The sequence below is a fragment of the Lagenorhynchus albirostris genome, chromosome 11, assembly GCF_949774975.1.
Source record: "Lagenorhynchus albirostris chromosome 11, mLagAlb1.1, whole genome shotgun sequence".
NCBI classification, from domain to species: Eukaryota; Metazoa; Chordata; class Mammalia; order Artiodactyla; family Delphinidae; genus Lagenorhynchus; species Lagenorhynchus albirostris.
Window position 1 is genome coordinate 17,383,551 of NC_083105.1, and position 26,440 is coordinate 17,409,990.

Below are 26,440 nucleotides of genomic sequence, written 5' to 3' on the forward strand. Positions count from 1 at the left end.
TCTTCTTTAAAAAAATAAATAAATGTGGCAATTCTCGTGAAGAAATTTAACCATTAAAAATGCTTTTTTAGATCAATGGTATCTTATTTCTTTTGAAATTAAAAAGTAAAAAGTGCTCAATATAAACAAAAGTTCAAATAATATAAAAAAAAGGCAGGATTTAAAAAGTGAAAATAGTATTTCAAGTCCTTCCTTACCCTGCTCCCTCAACCTAGGCCAACCCAGTTCTCCAGAAGTCAGTGCTCTGAGCACTTTGGTATCTGTCCTTCCAGACCTTTTTCTAACCCAGTGGTTTTCAAACTGTGCTCCAAGGAGGGGCTTTGGGGGCTTCTCAATTAGGTAAGATGGGGACTGAGTGGGGCTTCAACCGGTACGGCTTTGCTTTTACCTGTTTTCTATATTGGGGTTTCGAGTAGGGTTTAATTTAAACAAAGCATTCCCCTGCATTAAAAATAAATGTTCAGAAACCTTTGGCCTAATTTAGAAAATGAAGTCCTAACCCTGCAGTCAGGAATTCCAGATCTTCCAGTTTACCGTTTTTTTGCTGCTTGGTGATACGGATCTTCTACTCAGACCTGCCTATCCATTTCCCCGGCAGTTGTCTGCCTGGTTGCCAGCCACCTCATTAGGACGTACTTCCCCTTCTTTTTCTCCATCTCTCTAAATGTTGTTATTTAAGGTTCAACTCGTCAATGTTTCGTTCACTCCTTCTTTCAACATTTTTAGTGGACACCACCTACATTTTGACTAATACTGAGTGGGGAATATGCAGAATTTTGTATCAAAAGCTCACAGACTAGTAAAGAGCAACCTTCATGTAAATAAGTGCAATTATGTATTATAAAACAAGAGCGTTTGAGATACTAAAGATATAAGTGGTCTCTTCCTTCTACACCACATTATATAGCACTTATAAAAAGGGCAATTTATGGTATGGTTACATTTCTGGGTCTTCAGTAAATAATTGCTCATTTATTTATTAACAGAAGATAAGGCAGAAGATAATTCACCTGTGAATTAGGGGGTGAGACTTGGGAGGGAGCTGTTTCCGTTCTTGAGCAATCAACCGTGTTCAAAAATAACTTGAATCCAACCTGCTAGATTCCGGTGTAGCGCATGGAGTTGGGAGGGAGCACTGAAGGACTTGTTCTGTAATCCTCGTCTCCGTGGCCACTCACACTGGTGTACAGGGAATGCCTGTCATTTCTGCTTTATCATTAGCTGGTAAGAAAGTTGTGAATTTGAGTCCTGTGTCTTTATTTTACTGACTTTGTAACTTGAGCATATTACTTAACCTCTCTGAGACTCAGTTTCCTGAACTGTAGTGTATGAACATGTCTACCTCCTAGGTTTTCAGAAAAGATTATACAAGTACATACAAGCAAAGTCTATTCTTTTTGCTTTCAGTGGTTTTGATGTTCTGTAGAATGGGTGATTGTTCTCCTTTCTTTGGGGTTTAAGTTTTTAAATATTTGGGAGGACTTATGGATTAGACTCTAGTTCTTTTTTTTTTTTTTTGGCCACACCACATGGCTTGCAGGATCTTAGTTCCCTGACCAAGTATCAAACCCATGCCCCCTGCATTGGAAGCATGGAGCCCTAACCACTGGACCTCCAGGGAATTCCCTAGACTTTAGTTTTTTGAAGAAGTGGTTTTTTTTAATTCTGAGAGTGGCTTTTTGATAAGCTATTCATATTCCTGGTAAGGTATGAATAAACAATATAGGAAAGTAATCAGGCCAAAGAACATTTAGTGGGGAAATAAATCTTTTTCATTATTAACCAGTGTATTCTCCTGAGATTTAAAGCAGACTGTTATATCTATGATCAAGAAAGCAAAATTAATAGGTAGGCCCAGAGTCCAAAGCCTGGCCTATTTTCTTCATTTTATCTCCCACTTTCCTCTATCTTTTACATAACAAACAGTAAAGAATTTTTATGGTAATGTTCTAGTACTCTTTGGAAAAAAAAAAAAGTCAGAGAATTCTTGTCTGTCATTTCTGGATTATAGGTTTCAGAATAACCCCAGGCAAACTCATGATGGATTCTATCTTTGTAATATTTCTCATTCTGGTTGAGCAGACTTAGTTCTCTAGTCTAGAGTAAACCTTACACTAATGGTTTAAGGTAGTCTGTTTTACTTGTAAATTGTAAAAATGTTATTTAGATACCTTTTTAAAAGTAAAAAAGTACATTAGATATGATATTTAAATTTAACAACAGTATTAGAGCTATTCCAGCTTTCATCTTCTTTTTTCCTTTTAAAACATTGTGGTTTCCTGAAGACCTGTGTTGTTCAGTATATATAGGTACCATTTGTTCTGTGTATATACTGGTCATTATAGATATACAGTATTTTATAGCATGCTAGCAGTTAAATGAAAAATAGGATGAGTGCAGTGTATACAATGTAAATATTAAACTTCAGTTTATTTTTTAAAGAAAGTAGGAACAAAACAGTTGATCTGAAAATTATAAGGTAGGGGTTTAATACAGCACTGTATAACATTTTTGTGATTCTGTGGTCTAGTCTGTTCCTTAGTAAGGGGAGAAAGAGGTGGAAAGTAGGTTTTGAGCCTTTTACAAAAATATATAATAATGAATAAGGATGATGGTAACTAGCTAATATTTATTGAAGGCTCAATACACTGTTCTAAGCACCTTACATGTATTAAGTCATTTAATTCTCACAGTAACCCAATGGAGGAGATATTTTTTCATGAGGAATCTAAAGTATAGAGGCATACGTCCCATAGCTAGTGAAAGTCAGAATTTAAGCCAAAGCAGTTTGACTTTAGAACCCAGCCTCTAAACTACTGTCAATATCATTAGTGTGTTGACACTTCTTCACATTTAATTTTTTGGAAGCAAATCGTCTCTTTTAATTGAAGTGTGGAGATTTGCTGAATAAGTCACTTGAAATTCCCCCGTAAAGCCACTCAATGCAAATCATGTTATCCATTTATTCATATAATGAAAGCATTGCATGTATCTCGGGAAGCTTTGTACAGTTTCAAACACAGCATAAAGCATTTGCCAGTGATTCCACATGAATAATACAACTTTGAACAAGCAGTTAATATTCTCCGTTTCAAAATGTGTTTGACTGAAATCTGTGTGCTCAAGTCTGGGATTTTGATTGTGCATAGATTTTATCATCTGAGTTTAAACTCATATTATTCCTTGGAACAAAACCTATTCTTTTCTCAATCCCAGGAGGCAGCTTAATAGACATGCTTAATAGACAGCTTAATAGACATGCTTAATAGACATGCTTAATAGACAATGTAAGCATGTGTTTGAGCATTAGCAAGGGGGCACCAAAAGAGAGAAAAAAAATTAAATAATATTTTGAAATTTTTTTCAGTTTTTTTTAATATATATATTTCAGATTATTTTCCATTATGGGTTATTACAAGATATTGAATATAGTTCCCTGTGCTAAACAGTAAATCCTGTTGCTTATCTCTTTTATGTATAGTGGTTTGTATCTGTTAATCCCGTACTTCTAATTTATCCCTTCCCCTCCCTCCCTTTGCCCTTTGGTAACCATAATTTTGTTTTCTATGTCTGTGAGTCTGTTTCTATTTTGTATATAGATTCATTTGTATTATTTTTTAAGATTCCACATATAAGTGATATCATATAATATTTGTCTTTCTCTGTCTGACTTAGTTTGATAATCTCTAGGTCCATCCATGTTGCTGCAAATGACAATATTTCATTTGTTTTTATGGCTGAGTAATATTCCATTGTATATATATACCACTTTTTTATCCATTCATCTGTCAGTGGACATTTAGGTTGTTTCTGTGTCTTGGCTCTTGTAAATAGTGCTGCTGTGAACACTGAGTGAACTAGAGTTTTCATATTTTCTGGATATATGCTCAGGAGTGGTAATGCTGGGTCATATGGTGGTTCTGTTTTTAGTTTTTTAAAGGAACCTCCATAGTGTTTTACATAGTGGCTGCACTAATTTACATTCCCACAAAAAAACACTGTAGGAGGGCTCCCTTTTCTCCACACCCTCTCCAGCCTTTATTATTTGTAGACTTTTTGGTTATGGCTGTTCTGACCAGTGTGAAATGATACCTCATTGTGGTTTTGATTTGCATTTCTCTAATATGTTGTTGAGCATTTTTTCATGTGCCTGTTGGCCATCTGTTAATGTTTTGTGACTTTTAAAGAAACAATGAAATAGTCTTTCTAGGAAAAGTTGTACCTTGTTGTGACTCTTATTTTGTTTGGAGTTATTTTGAATTATATGTCATGGCTCATGGGGGAGACACACTGTAGACTTGATGGCAGCCTGGCCCTTCCTTGGAACTTGGTGGCACAGATACAGTTGTTTATTCATGATTATCTAACAATATAAAATATAAATGAAATAATTGCTGTGAATACAGTGGAATGTTAGTTTTCTGGAAGTGTTTAGGATGTATTAATTGAATGAATGTTGCCTTTTAGTTGTGTTCCTACTGGGAAACCGTGGAGGGGGAGAAGTAGGAAAGAAGAAATTTTAGAGCCCCTGGGAGTTTTAGAAAGAGGAAATTTTAAGTAGCCATTAAAAATAACTTTGTAGGATACTGATAAGACACTCTTTTTTGATATTTTATGAAGTGCAAAAAGCAGGATGCCAAACTGTGTGTAATATGAACCAATTTTTGTTTTAAACATAGATATAGAAAAAAATATATCAACAATAAAGTTATCATACGCACTAATATATCATCAGTGATTATCTCTGGATGCTGGGTTTCCAGAATAAACAACTTTGTTTGTCCTTGATTTATTTGTTTATTTTGCATTGAACACATATCACTTCTGTGAAAAATAGAAAAACAATAGAACTCTATGCCAGTGGATGTTAGAAGCACCATTTCCAAATGAGCTGGGAAAGAAAGGTAGTCAGGATATTTTTATGAGCAAAGGCCAGTATGTGGCAACTAAGTTGTTCTGGGGTGACTTTGAGGGTAGTTTTAGTTTGAAGTTCAAGTTGGACTTAGAGCCCTCGGGCTCCTTTTTTTTTTTTTTTTTTTAAACTGGTATTTGAATTAAAAAGTACGCAGCTCTGACCAAAGGGTAGAGGAGAGACTTGATTGCAGAGAGTAAAGATACTGAAAGAGTTAGATCATTATTTCAGTTTGATGCCAAAATAGTTGAGTAAGGTAACACTGTGTACCTGTGGTTCACCTAATCTAATAGAGCCTCTTGCTGTGAGTTTGTGCACTTGCCCTGCCTTCACAGCTCTGTGTACCAGGGAGCAGTATTGAGGGAAAGTACAGTTTGGGAAGGGGGAAGATTGGTGTCATCTCCCTGGGTGGTACCATTGTGAAGGTGTCCCAGCGAGGGAAGGTGATGGTAGGCCACCACCTGAGGAAGACCTCACTGGGTTTGGGAGCTGTCCTGTTTCGTCACCTAGTAGAAGGTAGTGTAATTCTATGTGGCCTGCTCAGCAGGGTATAGCGTGCTGCTTCCTCAGGGATAGGGGAGGGAGAAGGGCCCCTGGAGGGGTAGAATGGCTCTGAGTAAATATTTGGAATGGGATCACCATGAAAATTATGGGGCACTCTTGGTCTTCAAATGTAGAAGAAAAATGTTAACCTTACACGTGGCAAATCATTTTTCCCTTTTCCTTTTCTTAGAAAGAAGATTTTTACTTTGACACATGGTTATCCATTCTACACTTTACAATTCTGGAAGATTTTATATTCAGTTTTCACTTTAATTGTACGAAGAATAAAGTGCGTTGGCGCACTTTTAAGTTGGCGCTAGAAGTGCGTTTGCGTTTTAAAAATGGAATTCTCTTTAAGAGTATAAGGATGTATTAAGGCTAAAAGTATGAAAGTATACTTTTTGGTGAGTTCTGAATAATAATTTCTCTTCATTTGAAATGCTGAACTCCAGTTACCTAGTCTCTAAATTTAGGTATTTCAGATTTATAAGTGCCAGGGAAAACCAGTAAGGAAATGTATTATTTATGTTTTATTCTCATGTATACTACCTTTTACACAAAGGTGTTGAGTCACTTTATAAAAAATAACATTTACAAGAAATATTGGGTTTTAAAAAAATTATGAAACCACTACCAGAGAAAATAAAACTAGGAGTGTAACATTAAGATGAATAAATTGATCATAGATGTGAGTTTCAGATGTAGCTGTAAGTTTCCTTGTTGCTGAAGTAAAATAAAAGGGTCGCTCAATCTTCATTAAAGAAAAAGAAAAATACCAGTTTTCAGTAGCAAGGCTTTCTGTAGCTATAATTTCTAAGTAAAGTTTCATGTGACTCTATCTAGGGTGATTGATAAGGTGGTGATGTTCTCAGCAGTAGTTTGCAGGAAATTAAGGAATGTCAGTTGCAAGTTAATTGCAAGAGTGTGGTTAAGTAGTTTTTTTGAATAAGATACATGTAAGAAATGTTTTAAAATGGGAGAAATATACTCTTTTGTTGTTTAAAAGCAGTTTCTCGGCTTCAAAACAGAGTTCTCTGATTTAGCTCCTTTGCTGCCAACTATTCACTGGGTTGTTTCAAACAGTAGTACTAAGTGATATTTCTGGTCATTGTTTACTACCTGTATTATAAATCTGTATTGCTGTTAATCTAATCAGAATCTAGTTAAATGATTGGGGTTTTTTTTTCACTTTTCAGTTGATTTGATAGGGGATAAATATAATCAAAGTTCATTCTACCAAGTATCAGTCAGTGCACTTGGTAGAATGAACTGTACTTTGTTTATGCAATACACTTAGTTCTTTGGACACACACTATATTTATTCTGTCAACATTTTCTCAATAAGCAGAAATGGTTCAATTGCGGATTTTGTTTTAGTTGATTCATTGGCTTGTCTTCGGTGTATCCTTCTTCCAAATAAATCATTCTTTTTTAAAAATTATGTTTTTAAGTGGGGTTGAGGGTTGTGATTCTGAAAACAAATCAGTTGTCTGGTTCTGGTTTCCTTTGGAACATTATTTGAGATGTATTGAGGATTTATCATACCGAAGATTTATTATACCCACTGATTCTTTCTCTGGGCTCAAACAAATTCTTTACAAATGTTTGGCTGTCTTTTAGGCCTATAGAAACTTTAGGATTGATAAATTTTATGATGTTACTCTGTTCTATCAGTGGGCAGTCTTAGAAATGAGTGATTGTTTTATGGAGTCCTTTAGCTTTGGGATATCAGGAGCTGAATCATGCCCATGATTTCTCAAGCTTCTGTGTTTGTTAAAGAATATCAGGACTACCAGATCAAGAAAGCTTGACATCACTACCTAAATTACCTAAATGTTACCTAAATGAAACCTGTGTGAGTGCTTGAATTCAGTTTAATTAGACAGTTTCCAGTTTAAGCCAAAAAGTCAGCATTTTTTTTCTAGGAGCTAACTCTATGCATTTCAACCAAAGCAAAAAAAGTGTGTGTGTGTGTGTGGCGGGGGGGGGGGGGGGGATACATTGATTCCAGTTTAGAGGTGAGCCTTTTAATCGGGGAGGACAGTATTTGTGAGGTAGCAGTTATTTGTTTTTTTTTTGCGGTACGCAGGCCTCTCACTGTTGTGGACTCTCCCATTGCGGAGCACAGGCTCCGAACGCGCAGGCTCAGCGGCCATGGCTCACGGGCCCAGCTGCTTTGCGGCATGTAGGATCTTCCTGGACCGGGGCACGAACCCGTGTCCCCTGCATCGGCAGGCGGATTCTCAACCACTGCGCCACCAGGGAAGCCCAAGTTTCATTCTTTAAATGAACGTGGTGGAAGAAAACTGAGCGGCCATAAAGGCAGCCTGCGGTTTGAGTGCTGTAAAAAGCAAATTAAATAGACATAATCCTTCTGTGTGAACCTGCTATTCAATTAAGTACTTACTGGATATTATTCAAAAGAATGTACCAAAATTTTTTATAAAACAAGAAAATAATTTGTGCAATATTGGCTAAGGTCTAGCTAGTTTTGGCTGGCATGACCTCTCTGAAATCTGATTTAACTGACCACATAACACATCCTGTTTGGTGACTATCTACATCTTCATAACAAACAGAAACAGAAGACATATATTCAGAGGAAATGAAAGAAGCAGAATGGGGACTTCCCTGGTGGCGCAGTGGTTAAGAATCCACCTGCCAATGCAGGGGACACGGGTTGAGCCCTGGGCCGGGAAGATCCCACATGCTGCGGAGCAACTAAGCCCGTGTGCCACAACTACTGAAGCCCGCATGCCTAGAGCCCATACTCCACAAGAGAAGTCACCGCAATGAGAAGCCCACGCACCGCAATGAAGAGTAGCTCCCACTTGCCGCAACTAGAGAAAGCCCACGCGCAGCAAAGAAGACCCAACGCAGCCAAAAATAAATAAACAAAACAAATAAATAAATTTTAAAAAAAGCAGAATGCACACTTGCAGAGTGGTGAAACTAAGAATACACAGTAACCATAAGCTGGCTTGACTTCTAGGTTAGTGTGTGTGTGTGTGTGTGATAGTGCTGTGGTTTTATGTGTGCTTATACAAATGTAAAATACCCACCCCCCAACAAGTTTTGAGATATTAGACTAAGTGCGATAATCTTTTTGTTGTTGTTATGGGAAGATAACAGTGTTAAACTTCCATTTATTGCCTCTCTTAGTAATGAGGCGTGACTTAGGCCTGCTAACTCACAGCTCTGATGAATTTTTCAAGTGTATTATTTAACCTTTGCAATGGAACAGAATGCCTCTTCCAGCACGAGAGGCAGATTTTCTCCAAGATACTGATTTAGTAAATCAACACACATACAATACAATTCTTTTTCTTCTAAAAAGAAGCAATTTTAGCAGTAATGTTTTTTTGTTTTCGTAACTACAGTTGAATTCATCAGGATTGTTTTGTATTAGTGTGTTTTCCTTTAAGTCAGTGGTTCCCTGACACAACTCTGTAGATTAATGCTGGCCCATGACAAAGCTTTCACAGGGAGCATGAAGTGAGTTCTTGATAAATCTAAATGTGCTCAATGGAAAGGCTTTTAGTCCAAGATTTGTCCTTTCTGCATTTTTATTTTTAAAGGAAAGATCATTTTTAAATTGGTAAAATTTGGGGGGAAATTTGGTTAATGAGATCTGAATGTTTGGAAAACACTGTTTTCAAACTCTTTAACCATAGATGGAATCCTTATGTGCTCATATATCAGAGAGATTCTCTTAAACTAAACTAGATGGGAATCTGTGGTTCAGATTCTTCTTTAAAATATTTACTTTTTTGGTTAGCTTTTGTTAGATCATGCTGTGGTGGTAAACAATTCCGCACTCTCAGTGGCTTTCATCAGCAAAGCTTGCTTTCTCGTGTTGCATGTTGCTTGTAGGTTGCTGCAGCTCTGTGTGTTATCTTTGTCCCAGGACCCAGTCTGAAGAAGCAGCACTTACCTAGGACATGTCATTCCCATGTCAGATGGAAAAGAAGCCATAGCTGAACTATTTCTGTTTGTAGATGTTGCTGCCATCATGAGTCAGATGCCCAAACCTGATGTCAGGGGATGTGAGGCAGTATAATCCTCCCATAGTCCCTGCAGGTAACATGGCAACAGGTGGAGAAAACAATCATCTTATAGGAGGGGAGCAATAAATGGGAGTAAGAAAATCTGTCACAATATCACTCATGTGACTGAAGCACTCATGTGATGTAATGAAAATGTTTAAAAAACAATAATAAACACGTATATACCATCAAGCTTAAAAAATATAACCACTACTTTTGGAGTTCCCTGTGTGCTTTTGTACTACTTCCCCAAATGTAACCATTCTCTTGAAATTTGTGCTTGCTTATCATCCCCTTCTTCATGTATTCCATTGTGTGACTGTCCCGCCATTTATCTTTTTTCTTGAGTTAATTCCAGTTCTTTTGCTAGTGTGAAAATATTGCTAAGGATATTCTTTTATGTGTCTCCTGGTGTACAAAGCAAGAGTTGCTTCAGAGTATGTACTTAGGTGTGGAATTGCTGGAATGTGGGGCATATGCCTCTTCAGTTTTTTTTTTTTTTTTTTTCTTTGGTATGCGGGCCTCTCACTGTTGTGGCCTCTCCCGTTGCGGAGCACAGGCTCCAGACGTGCAGGCCCAGCGGCCATGGCTCACGGGCCCAGCCGCCCCGCGGCATGTGGGATCTTCCCGGACCGGGGCACAAACCCATGTCCCCTGCATCGGCAGGCAGACTCTCAACCACTGCGCCACCAGGGAAGCCCGCCTCTTCAGTTTTAGTAGATAATACCAAATTGTTTTCCAACGTGGTTGTACAGTTTACACTTGCACTAGTGGTGTTGTATGTGTTACCAGTTCTCATGTCTTTGTTCACATTTGAAAGTCTGACAACATCTAATTTTTAGTCTAATGGGTGTAAATCAGATTCTTTTTGAATGTTCAGGGAAGTGCTTCTCAAACTTCCATGTGTACATAAATCACTTGGAGATGGTATTAAAAGCACAAGTTGTGATTCAGTAGGTTGGGTTATGCATGGGAGCTGAGATCCTGCATTTCTCATAACCACCCAGGTGATACCAGTGCTGCTGCACCGTGGACCATACTTTGAGTAACAAGGGTTTAAGGCACTCGAATAGACTTGCCCCTGTGTTGGCTCCACATAACACCTAAAGAATCTTTGGAACAAAATTGCTACATAACAGCATCTGATATAGCCACTCAATCTAGGGTTTTTGAATCATGCCTGATATTTTTATTGACCTTACGTGAGCACTATAGATAATACTTCTTTTTCATGTAGTAATTTGGAAAAAAAAAATCAAGCCACAATGTTAATCACTGTACCTGTTTTACCTGCTGCAGATGCTTTTTGTTTTTTTTTTGGAAACCTGTTTTGTGCAAACATTGGCCATTAGCAAATAAAGTAGTGGATTCCTTTTTCCTAGAGATTGCTTGCTCTATAACTTACAAAGAGAATTGAGAATTTAAACCTAAGCTAACCTGAACTTTTAAAGACACTGTTTATTTTCGGCTATGTTGGTACTAGATTAAAATTACCTATTAGGTAGCTAAAGAGTAACCCATAAATATCTCCACTGGTATTCTTTAACTTAAAGCACCTAAAACCAGGGGAAACTTTGCCCAGTTCTATTCACTTGTCTTTTAAAATTTTTAGTTGTTTTTACTCATTCATGGATGAATAACAATATAGAGCAACCCAACCAACTTTTTATTTAGTGGCATATGTGTACATTACCTATTTTAAATCAACCACAAAGTATTTTGATTGTAACCATTATTCAGTGAGTTTCTAAGTGATTTCTTTAAAGGAAGAAAATTTAAGGAGTCTTTAAGGGAGATAATAGACCTTGTCAATATGCAAGCATTAGAATAACTGATCACTCATTAACTGGATAAAATGAAGGATAAATAAAAATAAACACATTTTCCTCAGTGCAAGACGGTGGTATGTGGTCCGTGGCATGCACTGGTAGCAAGGTAATTCCTAGTACTTCCAAATTGCATTATTTAAAAAACAGATGTTAGGACAGAAACACCACTCAGACAAGCTTAAGCAGTGGAGATTTCTTGGCCCATATAATTGGGAAGAACAGAGATGGAACGGGCTTTAAATAAATGAGATAGACATTCTTATCATGATGTCAGAACCCTCTCATCATCTCCTAGCTCTGATTCTCTGTTTCTGTGGATCCTTTTCTAACACACATGAGCTTTCCTCCAAGTGTTAGTGGTGGTGGTGGTGGTAGTGGTGGTAGAGGGAGCTTTTTGAGGAGGAAGACAGAGTGACAGCTTCAGAATTATTTCCTTCCAAAAGAAAGTGAGAAAACACCCTTCCAGGGGCCTTCCCCTCTGAAGTAGCCCTGCAAGTCGTTCACTCTTTGCTCTATCAACTGTTTCCTTCACTGCCTTTACCACAAATTATCTCATTTATTTGCTCACCTGATTATTGTTCCTCCCCACTACAAGGAAGAATCCTTGAAGCAAGAATAGTGCCTCTTTTGTTAATGGGGCAGCCCCAGGATCTAGTAGCCATTCAGGAAATAATAAGCCAACAAATACGTGAAATTCCAGGGTAGGACTCAGGCCTGCTCCAGGCACTTGTCATTATGTGGTCTGGAGGGGAGGGGACTGTGATGCTAGTCCTACCAGAACCTCATGGAACAGGGCAAGTGTGGTTTTACGTGGGAGATGGAAATACCATAAGCTGAAAAACTGGGGAAAGATGCTGAGGAAAACAACAATAAAAATGTGGTTTTTTGTTTGTTTGTTTTATGCTCTTTAAGCGTAGTTTACCATTTCACCCAGCTGCCCAGTCTTGTTGTTCAAGGTTGTGCAGATCCTGCAGTGCCTGAAGGTGCTTGGCTGAGGGCGTGGAGGGGGGCTGAAATCCAGCCGGAGACTCCATTCCTGTGGCTTCCTTTTTCCGGGAGGTACTGTTTTAAATTTACCCAAAGGCTCTATCTGGTCTCTGCGCACAGTGGCCCTGTGTACAGAATATCCACCTCTCCATCTAACCTTCTAAAGAAAGAATACTAGGGGCAAAAGTAAGAGCTGGATGTGTCTTTGCATCTGGATCCTGCTGGCCAACTCAGTGCGGACTATGTGCTTAACCATGTCCTGCAAATACTCTAAGAGAGATGACTTGTTTTGGGAAATTCCTCTTTTTTTAACCTTCTCCTCACTCCTCACTCCATTTTCCTGTTTAGTGTTAGCTGGTCAATTTTCCTGAGCATGCTTTTTGAGCTGAATGGTGACTGAATGGTGATATACACACTGTCATCTCTCTTTATTGTTTATCTACATTTCTCTGCATTTCCATTTTGATTACCCTTATAATTCTGCTTCAAGGGGAAGAAGAAATTGCCTATATCCATCACTGGCCCTTCAGACTTGTCTTAAAGCTTTATCTCTTTGAGATTTGCTCTGTTTTTTTGTTTGATTAGAGATCTCTTTGGGGCAGTGAAATGCTCACTACTTAAAAAGAGGTGAATTGGTTGAAGGAACAGAAACCCACTCAATCTGACTCATGTAAGGCTGCTGGAAATCTCATAAGTTCCAGACATACAGCTGAGCCCTTCTTACATGGAAAGTTCTCAGGCATCTCAGGCAGCTGTTCTGGCTTTCTTCCTCTTTGTGGACTGCTTGAGTTCTTCTTTGCTTCACTCTGGACATTGCTTCCATTCCTTTGATTTTCTTTAAACACTGCCTTTGTCTGCATACTGATCAGCCTGCAAGTGGCAAAGATGGCAACTAGTACTTAATCTCATCGGATTCTCTGCAGGTCCACAGGATGTCTGTACTGTAATCACTTGGGGAGCTTAAAAAAAAAAAAAAGGTTTATATGCCTCAAATATATTCTGAGTCAGTAGGTCCAGAGTCCTAGAATCTATATTTTAAGACTATTCCCCAGCAGGAATTCCCAGACCCCTCCATAATCATAAGAGGGAAGAAAGGAAAGTGAGTGAATGATGAAATAGATGAACCAGATCCTAGCATCCACTTGTCCCCAACATAGTCCCTTTTCTTTTTCCCTTTGCCATTCCTTGTTATTGATCTTCCTATCCAAGGAGAGGAGATCGATATTCTAAGAAATTGAAAACAAATATTGAAGAATAGAATGGTTTTCATTAAAAGCAGCAGTATTGTAGCAACAATTCTTAGCCTAGCTTGGTGGGTGGGCAGTCCAGTTAGGCAGTGGGCCATCTATCCCTTACCAAATCAGAGCCAATTTGTTGATCTTGGATGCTCTTATAAATGTAAGACGGGGCTGGGCATTCCTGAGAAACACCTGAGGCCTTAGACCCACCCTAATAACTTTGAAAACGTACGTACCTGTGGTGGCAGCTGTCCCAAGAGTCAGACTCTCTACCTGGGCAGGTGATGTATGACCTCACAACTTCAGTGCCTGTCACTCTCAAACCAGCTTGCACAATGTATCTGTGTCTTTAGTTCAGGATCTTTAGAGAGAATCTTGTCCATAACCAGCCAATCAGGAGCATACTCTGGGATTAAGGGTCAGAGCTGACTTTGAGAAGGGCATTAAGTGATAAGTGCATTGCAAGCTTTCTTTTGGTTGGCTTGCAAAATAGGATTAAGTGAATATTTGTAATCCCTTTTCATTTTGGTTATTTCTTAGGTAACAGAGGGATTATATTCCTAAATCAACTATAATGAATTTTTTGTATGTCAGAAACTACAAATATGACATCAGCCTAATTTTACATGTGAAGTAAATGCCATGTACACTATTTAGGATATTTATCAAATAATTTCATGGCAAACATTATCATCGTTTCTTCATATTTTAATAACAAAATGTATATTAAGTTGTAAATAAAGTAACACAGATTATTATTTAATATGTTTAAAATATAATGTCATATACTTTACCTTTGTTGTGCCTGCATATGTAAAGGGTTGTAGCAGTTTGATTCTGAGACCTCAGTATAAGTAATGGAAGCCATTACTTTATTTAATAACTTTGTCTATTGTAGAATTTCAGAGACATTTGAAGACTTTACATGGGTATTAATTACATAAAGTATACGAAGATAAACATTTTTAACCGAGATAGAACACACAAAGAAGCTGTATACTACATTTCTGTGTACAAAGCAGTTATGTGTTAAGCCTAAAGGGTATAATGTCAGTACATTAGGGTTGGTTTAAGAACACGTGTTATTTTATACCTTTAATTATGAAGTATCAAGATAGTTAATCTGACTTTTAAAAACTATTTTATTTTGTTTTTCCAGATCCAATCCCTCTGTGGAACTTCTAAACATCTTCGGTTAGTGGAAACGTTGTTTTCTACACAATGAAGTCAACATCTTAATTTAAACCAGCATTCATGTGGTTCTGATTCATCTGCTGTGGTTCATGAAGCTTGAGATCTAAGGCGTACAGGGTCTTTTGCGATGACAATATGACTAATAGTAAAGGAAGATCTATTACTAACAGAACAAGTGGTGGTCCAAGTAGTGGAGGAGGTTTTGTAGACTGGACTTTAAGTTTAAATACAATTCAATCTGATAAGTTTTTAAACTTACTGTTGAGTATGGTTCCGGTAATTTACCAGAAAAACCAGGAAGACAGGCACAAAAAAGGAAATAGCATTTGGCAAGATGGGTTATCAACCGCAGCACAAACTTTTAGTAATAGATCTGAACAACACATGGAATATCACAGTTTCTCAGAGCCATCTTTTCATGGCAACAATGGGCACACGCCATCAAGCTGTAGCCAGAAGTATGATGACTACGCCAACTACAATTATTGTGATGGAAGGGAGGCTTCAGAAACTACGGCCATGTTACAAGATGAAGATGTATCTAGAGATGGTGATGAAGATGTCATTGTGGAAGCAAACCAGAAATTACCAAAGGAGTCCAGTGGTGTCATGGCACTGCAGATACTTGTGCCATTTTTGTTAGCTGGCTTTGGAACAGTCTCAGCTGGCATGGTTTTGGATATAGTCCAGGTGGGTTTTCATCTTTGTTTAACTTCACTGTCTTTGTTGTTTAAAGTGCTTTGTGTTGGTTACTAATCTCAAACATTATATTTAGATTTAATTTATCCCTTAGTTAAAATGAACTGATGCTGACTTTGGTGAAGAATCTGCTTTCTGTTTTTTTGTTTGTTTTCCTTTAGAAGTTCTAAGAGAATTGTCTCATTCTGACCATAAAGTAACTTTTCATAAAATATTAAATAGTAAACTAATCCCCAATTGGGTAAATCAGCTAAATGAATAACTCAATAAATGTTATATTTAAATACATCCTTATTTTAAAAATAAAAATTAATATATGCTCATTAAAATGAATTCGGACAATGCAGAGGATTAAATAAAAGATAAGTCTTTCCTATTCCTCATCTCCAAACCAAAACTCTCTTCCCCTCCAGAGGTTACCATTGTTAAGAGTTTGCTGTATGTAGTTGCAGACTTTTTTCTATGCTTATATACATGCATATGTGCAGTCTTTTTTCAAAAATAAAAATGAAATGCCATATATATTTTTCTGCAGCTTATTTGCATTGCTTATTAATGCATCTTGGACATCTTTCCAAATTAGTAACAAAGATATTCAGCATTTTAAAAAGAGTGCTTGAGGGCTTCCCTGGTGGCGTAATGGTTGAGAGTCCGCCTGCCGATGCAGGGGACACGGGTTCGTGCCCCGGTCCGGGAAGATCCCACATGCCACGGAGCGGCTGAGCCCGTGAGCCATGGCCGCTGAGCCTGCGTGTCTGGAGCCTGTGCTCCGCAACGGGAGAGGCCACAACAGTGAGAGGCCCGCGTACCGCAAAAAAAAAAAGAGTGCTTGATATTTCCATTGTATATATACACCAAAATTTACTTATTCATTCTCCCATGCTGGTGCTATAACAAATATCCTTATAAATTTATCTTTACACACTCATACTAATTTTTTCATAGGATAGATTTTAAAAATGGGATTGCTGGGTATTAGGGCAGCTGTATGTGTTTAAAATTTTTATAGGTATTGTCAAATTGCCTTTCAAAAAGTTTGTACCAATTTGTAGTCCTGCCATCAGTATATAAGTACTTTTATCTATCCGTACCCTTATCAACATTGGATATTCTTGATCTTTTTCATTTTTGCCAATTGATAGGAAAATGTTATCATATTTTAATTAACATTCTTTAATTATTATTAATGTCTTAGCATCTTTTCATGTGTTTATTGGCCATTCTTACCTTTTCTGTGACTATTTCTTATATACTTTTTTGTATCTTTTATCCATTTAAAAAATGGCTACATTACTTATTGACTTGTAGGAGTTCTTAATGTAGTATTATATAAAATTACAAAATTACCTATTATATAATTACCTTTCTAAAGCAGTAAATTGTTAAAAGGTGGCATTCTGTTACTATCAGTTTTCATTCATCAGTCAGAGAAAGCTTGGCTCTGGGAAAGGGTTAGAAACATTATCCTCATGTGCCTTTGTCTTTCATTGTTTGCTCCCTAAAAGAAACCTCAGGTTATCTGTGACTCTAAGACACTTTTAAACAGATAACATTTTTATCTAAATGGAAAATGTACATAAATAGAAACATAATTTTTCCACCATCAGATGGAGAAAAGATATGAAAAGATATACTGTGTTAAGTATATTGAATTTTTGAATAGACTGTAATACTCTAGGGAGACCAAACCTATCTGTCCACTTGAAATATAATTGTTTCAAATTATTACCATAGTATCATAGCTGCTACAATGAATATGCTGTTTTGGGTTGACTTTTTTTTTCTTCATATACCAGTTATTCTGAAGAAACACTCATCATTTAGCTATAGGATGATAACATCTATAGGAAAAATATGTTAGAGTATAGATTGTTAAGCAGAATATTTACGTAGTACATTATGTACCTTCCTCTGGTGCATGTTCACTTATTTCTTGATGCTATTTGAGAGAAGAGCACATATGTAATTGGGAAAAGTTCCTTTTATGATTTTATGAACTTTAATACTGCTAGCCCTAAGGACTTTATAGTGTTAAACTTCAGTGTTAAAAATCATAAAGACTTAATGTAAATGTTTTGAAAGATTTCATTTGAATGAGGTTTTAAAAACTTTTAAATTGTGAAATTGAAAACATACAGGGTGAAAACAAACAGCTCAGTGAAAACAAAAACATACAGCTCAGTGAATTTTCATGACACAAACAACCATATAACCATCACCTGGGTCAAGAAGTAGACTCTTACCTATACTTCATCAGTGCTCCCTTCCAATAGCTTCCTTTTTTTCCTCCATCACCAAAGATAATCAATAATCTGACTTTTATGAGAACTTTTTTGTCTTTATAAGCATGTATTATTAAGCACCACTGCTTGGTTTTACTTAATTCTTTTCAGAATTTATCCAGTGGAAGTATAGAGTATATATTCTTTTATGTTTGGGTGTTTTTGGTCAACATTACGTAAGTTTTAGGAAACTGTTGTTCATTTATTTTTATTGCTGTGTTGTAATCCAGTGTATAAATACATCACAATTTATCCATTCTACTATTTTTTTTAATCCATTCTACTATTCTTTTAATCCATTCTACTGTTGATGGACATTGGGCCTAATGGTGTTTCCAGGCTCTTGCTGTACGTATGCATGCATTTCTCTTGGGTATATATGTAGAAATGGAATCTCTAGGTCTTAGAATATGCAGATATTTAAATGTACCATTTGTCAAATGGTTTTCCAAAGTGGTTGTACCAATTTACAGACTAATATAGCAGTATATGAGAGATCCAGTGCTCTATATTATTATTTATACAAGGTATCAAAAGTCTTCTTAATTTCAGAAAGTTTGGCATATGTGGGGTGGCATCTCATTGAGGTTTTAATTGGGATTTTCCTGATGACTAATGATGTTTACTGACCATTTGGATATCATTGGTGAAGTTTCTTTGCCCATTTTCTATTTGATCGTTTATCTTTGTCTTATTGATTTATAGGAGTTATTTGCATATTCTGGATGTAAGCCTTTTAGTTATATGTATTACAAAATTTTTTCCCCTCTGTGGCTTGCTTTTTTACTCTCTCAGTTGTGTGTTTGGATGACCAGAAGTTCTTAATTTTTATACAGTCCCCTTTTCCCTACTTTTCTATGGTCTGTGCTTTTCGTCTCCTGTTTAAGAAATCTTTCCATACCCTTTGAATTAAGATATTCTCTTATAATAGCTCCTTGAAGCTTTGTTTTGCCTTTTACATTTAGATTATTCCCTACCGGGAGTCGGTTTTTGTACAGAGTGTGAGGTAGAGGTTATATTTTTTCCTTTCCACATGGATTTCCAATTATCTCTGCACTGTTATATAACCAAAATATTTGTTATAAATATTTTCCCATTTATGTGTAGTCAACTTCTGGGCTCTCAATTCTGTTCCTTTGGTGTATTTATGTCTCTTGTCGTGAATGCCACACCATCATCATTACTCTAGTTTATAAATCTTGATATCTTAGAGAATGTTTTCTCTTTATTCTTCCTGAAGAGTGCTTTGGTTATTCTTTTCCCTTTGCATCTCTATGTATGTTTTAGTATAAAACCTTGTCAGTTTTCAAAAAAAGTAGTAGCGATTGTGATTCAGATATAATAAGGGGGAGAATTGACTCTACACTGTTTAGTCTCAACACAGGTATGTGGAATAATAGCCTCCATTTATTTAGGTCATCTTTAATTCCCCTCATTGATATTTTACAGTTTCTGAACACACAGGTCTTTTACATTTTTAGTTGGGTTAGTTCTATTTATTTTGCTTCATATATCCCAGACTCAGAGCTAAAGAAGCTGGCAACCAAGAAATGCCAACAAGGGCAGACAAAACAAAACAAAACCAACAAAAGCCTGCTCTTTGTAGCTGAAGGACTAGGAAAGGGACACCCTAGCAAGACAAAACAGTTTTAGACAAAAACTGTTCTACTCTAGCCAAACACTACGGGAAAAAAACCGTGGCCTCACCCACATCCACATCAGCAAAGGCCCAGTGGGGAGCCTGGAGGGCATTCTGCTAAGTGAAATAAGCCAGATAGAGAAAGACAAATATTGCATTGTATCACTTACATGTGGAATCTTAAAAAAAAAAGTCAAACTCATAAAAACAGAGAGTAGAATGGTGGTTGCCAGGGTCTGAGGGGGTGAGGGAAATGGGGAGAAGTTGGTGAAAGGGTACAAACTTTCAGTTACAAGGTAAGTATGCTCCGAGAATCTAATGTACAGCATGGTGACTGTAGTTGATAATACTGTATTGTATACTCGATATTTGCTAAGAGAGTAGATCTTAAGTATTCTCACCAAAAAAAAAGTAACTCTGTGAGGTGATAGATATGTTAATTAACTTGTTGGTGGAATTCCTTTCATAATGTATATGTATATCAAGTCATCATACTGTACCCTTAAAATATATTACAATTCTATTTGTCAATTATACCTCAGTAAAACTTAGAAAAAATGAGCAAAATATACCAAAAGCAAGCGGAAGAAAGGAAATAATAAATATAAAAGCAAAAATCAATGAAATTGAAGGCAGGAAAACAGTAGAAAAAAGTCAGTGAAATGAACATCTGGTTCTTTGAAAAGATCAATAAATCTGACAATTTGTAGCAAGACTGACAATGAAAAAAAAAGAAGACATAAATTACCAATATCAGAACGAAATAGGGGATATCACTACAGATCCTGTAGACATCAAAAGGATAGTAAAGAAGTACTACAAACAGCTCTGCACACGTAAATTTTACAACTTAAAGTGGGCCACTTCCTCAAAAAACACAATTACCACAATCCACCGGAAATGAAGTGGATAACTTGAATAGCTCTATACTTATTAAGGAAATTGAGTTCATAATTTTAAAAACTCCCAAAAAAGAAATCTTCAGACACAGATAGTTTTACCTGAAAATTCTACCACATGTTTAAAGCAGAGTCAACACTAATTCTACACAAGGGTTTCTGGAAAATAGAAGAGGAGGGAACACTTATCAATTCATTTTAAGAAGCTGGTATTACCCAGATACCAAACCAAAGACAATGCAAAAAACAAACCAAAAAACCCAAAAAACCTACAGACCAATACTTCTCCTGAATATAGACCAAAAAAATCCTTGACAAACATTGGCAAATAGAATTTAGCAGCATATAAAATGAATTATACACCATGAAAAATGAGGTTTATTCCAGGGATGCAAATCTTGTTCACTATTTGAAAATCAATGTAATTCACCATATTAATAGGCTAAAGAAGAAAATCACATGACCATGTCAAATGATACAGAAAAAGCATTTGACAAAATTCAACACCCATTCATGATAAAAAAAAAACTCAAATAAATAGGAATAGAGTGGAACTTCCTCAACATTATACTTAATGATGAAATACCGAATGCGGTTTTCCCCTAAGATCAGGTACAAGGCAAGGATGTCCACACTCATTACCTTTATTCAGCATAGTGCAGTAAGTCAAGAAAAGGAAATAAAAGACATACAGATGGGAAAGGATGAAATAAAACTATTCCTATTTGCAGATGACATGATTGTCTACTAAGAAAATCCCAAGGAATCTACCAAAACCGAAACAAAAAACAACTCCAAGAACTGATAAATGAGTTCAGTAAGGCCCAGGATACACAATACATACAAAAAATAAATTTTATTTCTAGCAATGAGTACGTGGACATTGAAATTAAAAATACAATAACATTTACTCAAAAAACAAACACCTAGATGTAAATCTTAGAAAACACATACAGGATTTGTACGCTGAAAGCTACAAAACACTGATGAAAATAATCAAGGAAGATCTAAATAAATGGAGAGACTTGCCATATTCATGGCTTAGAAGACTCAACATAATAAAGTTGTCAGTCCTCCCCAAACTGATACACATGTTTAACAGAACTTTAAAAATCTCCACAAGGTTTTTTAATAGAATAAATAATATTAAAATGTATACGCAAAGGGAAAGAAAATAGAATTTTCTTTTTAAAAATCAAAGTGGGAAGGATCAGTCTACTTGATTCCAAGCTTATTAAAATGACCACAGTAATCAGGACTGTGGTATTTGGTGGAGGGATAGACACGCTTAAACTTTTGACACCAAAAGTGTGATCCATAAAATGGAAAATGGATAAATTGGACTTTATCAAATAAAAATTTTGTTCTGTGAAAGACGTTGTTGAAAGGATGAAAAGCCAAGTTACAGAGAGAAAGAAATTATTTGCAAACCACACATCTGGCAAAAGGCTAGAATAAAGAACTCTCAAAAACTCAACATTTTAACAAAAACAGCCCAGTTAGAAAATTGGCAAAAAAAAAAAAAAAAAAGAGCATAGAGACGTTTCACAGAAGAATATGTACAGATGGCAAATAAACTGGAAAAGATATTTAGTATCTTTAGCCATTAGAGGAACGCAAATGAAAACCACAATGAAATATCACTGTGTACCTATCAGAATGATTATAATAAAAAAGAGTGGTAGTATCAAATGCTGTTGAGCATGTAGAGAAAAGGTATCACTCATATATTGCTGTTGGGAATTTAAAATCACACAGCCACTCTGGAAAACACTTCGACAGTTTCTTTAAAAAAAATAAAACCTAAACATTAACTATCATACAACCTAGGAATTGCATTCCTGGGCATTTATTCCAGAGAATGAAGACTTACGCTAACACAACTCCTGTACGTGAATGTTTACAGCAGCCTTATTCATAATAGCCAAGAACTGGGATACACGCCAGAAGTCCTTCAACAGTCAAATGGTTTAACAAACTCTGGTAAATCCATATGATGGGATACTACTCAGCAACAAAAAGAATGAACTGTTGACACATGCAACAATCTAGATGAATCTCCAGAGAATTATGCTGAGTGGAAAAAGCAAATCTCAAAAGGTTATACATATTATATTCATTTATAAAAATTCTTGAATCAACATTTTATGGAAATGGAGAACAGATTAGCAGTTGCCAGGGATTAAGAAGGGGCTGGGAGTGGAGAAAAGTGGACGTGGCTATAAAAGGGCAACAGGAGGAATCATTGTGGTGATGGAAATGTTCTGTATCTTGACTATATCAATATCAATATCCTGGTTGTGAGATTGTCCTAGAGTTTTGCGAGATATTAGCATTGGGGGAAACTGGATAAAGGATACATGGGATCTCTCTATTATTTTTAATAACTGCAAGTGAATATAATTATTTCAAAAAGTTTAAAAAAACATAATGTATGTATCTGGTAAAGCATATTTAAGCTGTATGAAACAATATATAATGGAGAAAGAAGTCTCCTTTTTTTTTTTAACATCTTTATTGGAGTATAATTGCTTTACAATGGTGTGTTAGTTTCTGCTTTATAACAAAGTGAATCAGTTATACATATACATATGTTCCCATATCTCTTCCCTCTTGCATCTCCCTCCCTCCCACCCTCCCTATCCCACCCCTCTAGGTGGTCACAAAGCACTGAGCTGATCTCCGTGTGCTATGTGGCTGCTTCCCACTAGCTATCTATTTTATGTTTGGTAGTGTATATATGTCCATGCCACTCTCTCACTTTGTCACAGCTTGCCCTTCCCCCTCCCCATGTCCTCAAGTCCATTCTCTAGTAGGTCTGTGTCTTTATTCCTGTCTTGCCCCTAGGTTCTTCATGACATTTTTTTTTCCCTTAGAGTCGATATATATGTGTTAGCATACGGTATTTGTTTTTCTCTTTCTGACTTACTTCACTCTGTATGACAGACTCTAGGTCCATCCACCCCACTACAGATAACTCAATTTCGTTTCTTTTTATGGCTGAGTAATATTCCACGGTATATGTGTCCCACATCTTCTTTATCCATTCATCTGTTGATGGACACTTAGGTTGCTTCCATGTCCTGGCTACTGTAAATAGAGCTGCAATGAACCTTTTGGTACATGACACTTTTTTTTAATTATGGTTTTCTCTGGGTATATGCCCAATAGTGGGATTGCTGTGTCGTATGGTAGTTCTATTTTTAGTATTTTAGGGAACCTCCATACTATTCTCCATAGTGGCTGTATCAATTTACATTCCCACCAACACTGCAAGACGGTTCCCTTTTCTCCACACCCTCTCCAGCATTTATTGTTTGTTGATTTTTTGATCATGGCCATTCTGACCAATGTGAGATGATATCTTATTGTAGTTTTTTCATTGTTTGTTTGCGGTACGCAGGTCCCTCACTGTTGTGGCCTCTCCCGTTGTGGAGCATAGGCTCCGGACACGCTGGCTCAGCGGCCATGGCTCACAGGCCTAGCCGCTCTGCGGCATGTGGGATCTTCCTGGATTGGGGCATGAACCCATGTCCCCTGCATCGGCAGGCGGACTCTCAACCACTGCGCCACCAGGGAAGCCCCTCATTGTAGTTTTGATTTGCATTTCTCTAATGGTTAGTGATGTTGAGCATCCTTTCATGTGTTTGTTGGCAATCTGTGTATCTTCTTTGGAGAAATGTCTGTTTAGGTCTTCTGCCCATTTTTGGATTGGGTTGTTTGTTTTTTTGATATTGAACTGCATGAGCTGCTTGTAAATTTTGTAGATTAATCCTTTGTCAGTTGCTTCATTTGCAAATATTTTCTCCCATTCTGAGGGTTGTCTTTTGGTCTTATTTATGGTTTTCTTTGCTGTGCAAAAGCTTTTAAGTTTCATTAGGTCCCATATGTTTATTTTTGTTTTTATTTCCATTTCTCTGGGAGGTGGGTCAAAAGGATCTTGCTGTGATTTATGTCATAGACTGTTCTGCCTATGTTTTCCTCTAAGAGTTTTATAGTGTCTGGCCTTACATTTAGGTCTTTAATCCATTTTGAGTTTATTTTCATGTATGGTGTCAGGGAGTGTTCTAATTTCATACTCTTACATCGACCTCTCCAGTTTTCCCAGCACCACTTATTGAAGAGGCTATCTTTTCTCCACTGTATATTCTTGCCTCCTTTATCAAAGATAAGGTGACCATATGTGTGTGGGTTTATCTCTGGGCTTTCTATGCTGTTCTATTGATCTATATTTCTGTGTTTGTGCCAGTACCATACTGTCTTGATTACTGTAGCTTTGTAGTATGGTCTGAAGTCAGGGAGCCTGATTCCTCCAGCTCTGTTTTTCTTTCTCAAGATTGCTTTGGCTATTCGGGGTCTTTTGTGTTTCCATACAAATTTTGAAATTTTTTGTTCTAGTTCTGTGAAAAATGCCAGTGGTAGTTTGATAGGGATTGCATTGAATCTGTAGATTGCTTTGGGCAGTAGAGTCATTTTCACAATGTTGATTCTTCCAATCCAAGAACATGGTATATGTCTCCATCTATTTGTATCGTCTTTAATTTCTTTCATCAATGTCTTATAATTTTCTGCATACAGGTCTTTTGTCTCCTTAGGTAGGTTTATTCCTAGATATTTTATTCTTTCTGTTGTAGTGGTAAATGGGAGTGTTTCCTTAATTTCACTTTCAGATTTTTCATCATTGGTGTATAGGAATGCTAGAGATTTCTGTCCATTAATTTTGTATCCTGCTACTTTACCAAATTCATTGATTAGCTCTAGTAGTTTTCTGGTAGCATCTTTAGGATTCTCTATGTATAGTATCATGTCATCTGCAAAGAGTGACAGCTTTACGTCTTCTTCTCTGATTTGATCCTTTTATTTCTTTTTCTACTCCGATTGCTGTGGCTAAAACTTCCAAAACTATGCTGAATAAGAGTGGTGAGAGTGGGCACCCTTGTCCTGTTCCTGATCTTAGTGGAAATGATTTCAGTTTTTCACCATTGAGGACGATGTTGGCTGTGGGTTTCTCATATATGGCCTTTATTATGTTGAGCAAAGTTCCCTCTATGCTTACTTTCTGCAGGGTTTTTATCATAAATAGGTGTTGAATTTTGTCGAAGCTTTTTCTGCATCTATTGAGATGATCATATGGTTTTTCTCCTTCAATTTGTTAATATGGTGTATCACATTGATTGATTTGCATATATTGAAGAATCCTTGCATTCCTGGAATAAACCCCACTTGATCATGGTGTCTGATCCTTTTAATGTGCTGTTGGATTCTGTTTGCTAGTATTTTGTTGAGGATTTTTACATCTATGTTTCTCAGTGATATTGGCCTGTAGTTTTCTTTCTTTGTGACATCTTTGTCTTGTTTTGGTATCAGGGTGATGGTGGCCTGGTAGAATGAGTTTGGGAGTGTTCCTCCCTCTGCTATATTTTGGAAGAGTTTGAGAAGGGTGGGTGTTAGCTCTTCTCTAAATGTTTGATAGAATTCGCCTGTGAAGCCATCTGGTCCTGGGCTTTTTTTTTTTTTTAAACATCTTTATTGGAGTATAATTGCTTTACAATGGTGTGTTAGTTTCTGCTTTACAACAAAATGAATTAGTTATATATATATACATATGTTCCCATATTTCATCCCTCTTGCGTCTCCCTCCCTCCCACCCTCCCTATCCCACCCCTCCAGGCGATCACAAAGCACCGAGCTATCTCCCTGTGCTATATGGCTGCTTCCCACTAGCTATCTATTTTACGTTTGGTAGTGTATATATGTACATGCCTCTCTCTCGCTTTGTCACAGCTTACCCTTCCCCTCCCCATATCTTCAAGTCCATTCTCTAGTAGGTCTGTGTCTTTATTCCTGTCTTACCCCTAGGCTCTTCATGACATTTTTTCCCCTTAAATTCCATATATATGTGTTAGCATATGGTATTTGTCTCTCTCTTTCTGACTTACTTCACTCTGTATGACAGACTTTAGGTCCATCCACCTCATTACAAATAGCTCAATTTCGTTTCTTTTTATGGCTGAGTAATATTCCATTGTATATATGTGCCACATCTTCTTTATCCATTCATCCGATGATGGACACTTAGGTTGTTTCCATCTCCGGGCTATTGTATATAGAGCTGCAGTGAACATTTTGGTACATGACTCTTTTTGAATTATGGTTTTCTCAGGGTATATGC

The 26,440-nt window shown here is 36.8% G+C and overlaps 1 protein-coding gene across 1 annotated transcript in view; it reads left to right on the forward strand.

Annotated features, from left to right (window-relative positions):
• Positions 1-26,440, forward strand: part of SLC41A2 (solute carrier family 41 member 2) — a 136,140-nt gene that overhangs the window by 8,084 nt on the left and 101,616 nt on the right. Inside the window, exon 2 of the mRNA XM_060164613.1 lies at positions 14,715-15,439. Coding sequence (XP_060020596.1) covers positions 14,885-15,439 — 555 coding nt within the window. The 5' untranslated portion in view covers positions 14,715-14,884. The remainder of the gene's footprint in view (positions 1-14,714; positions 15,440-26,440) is intronic.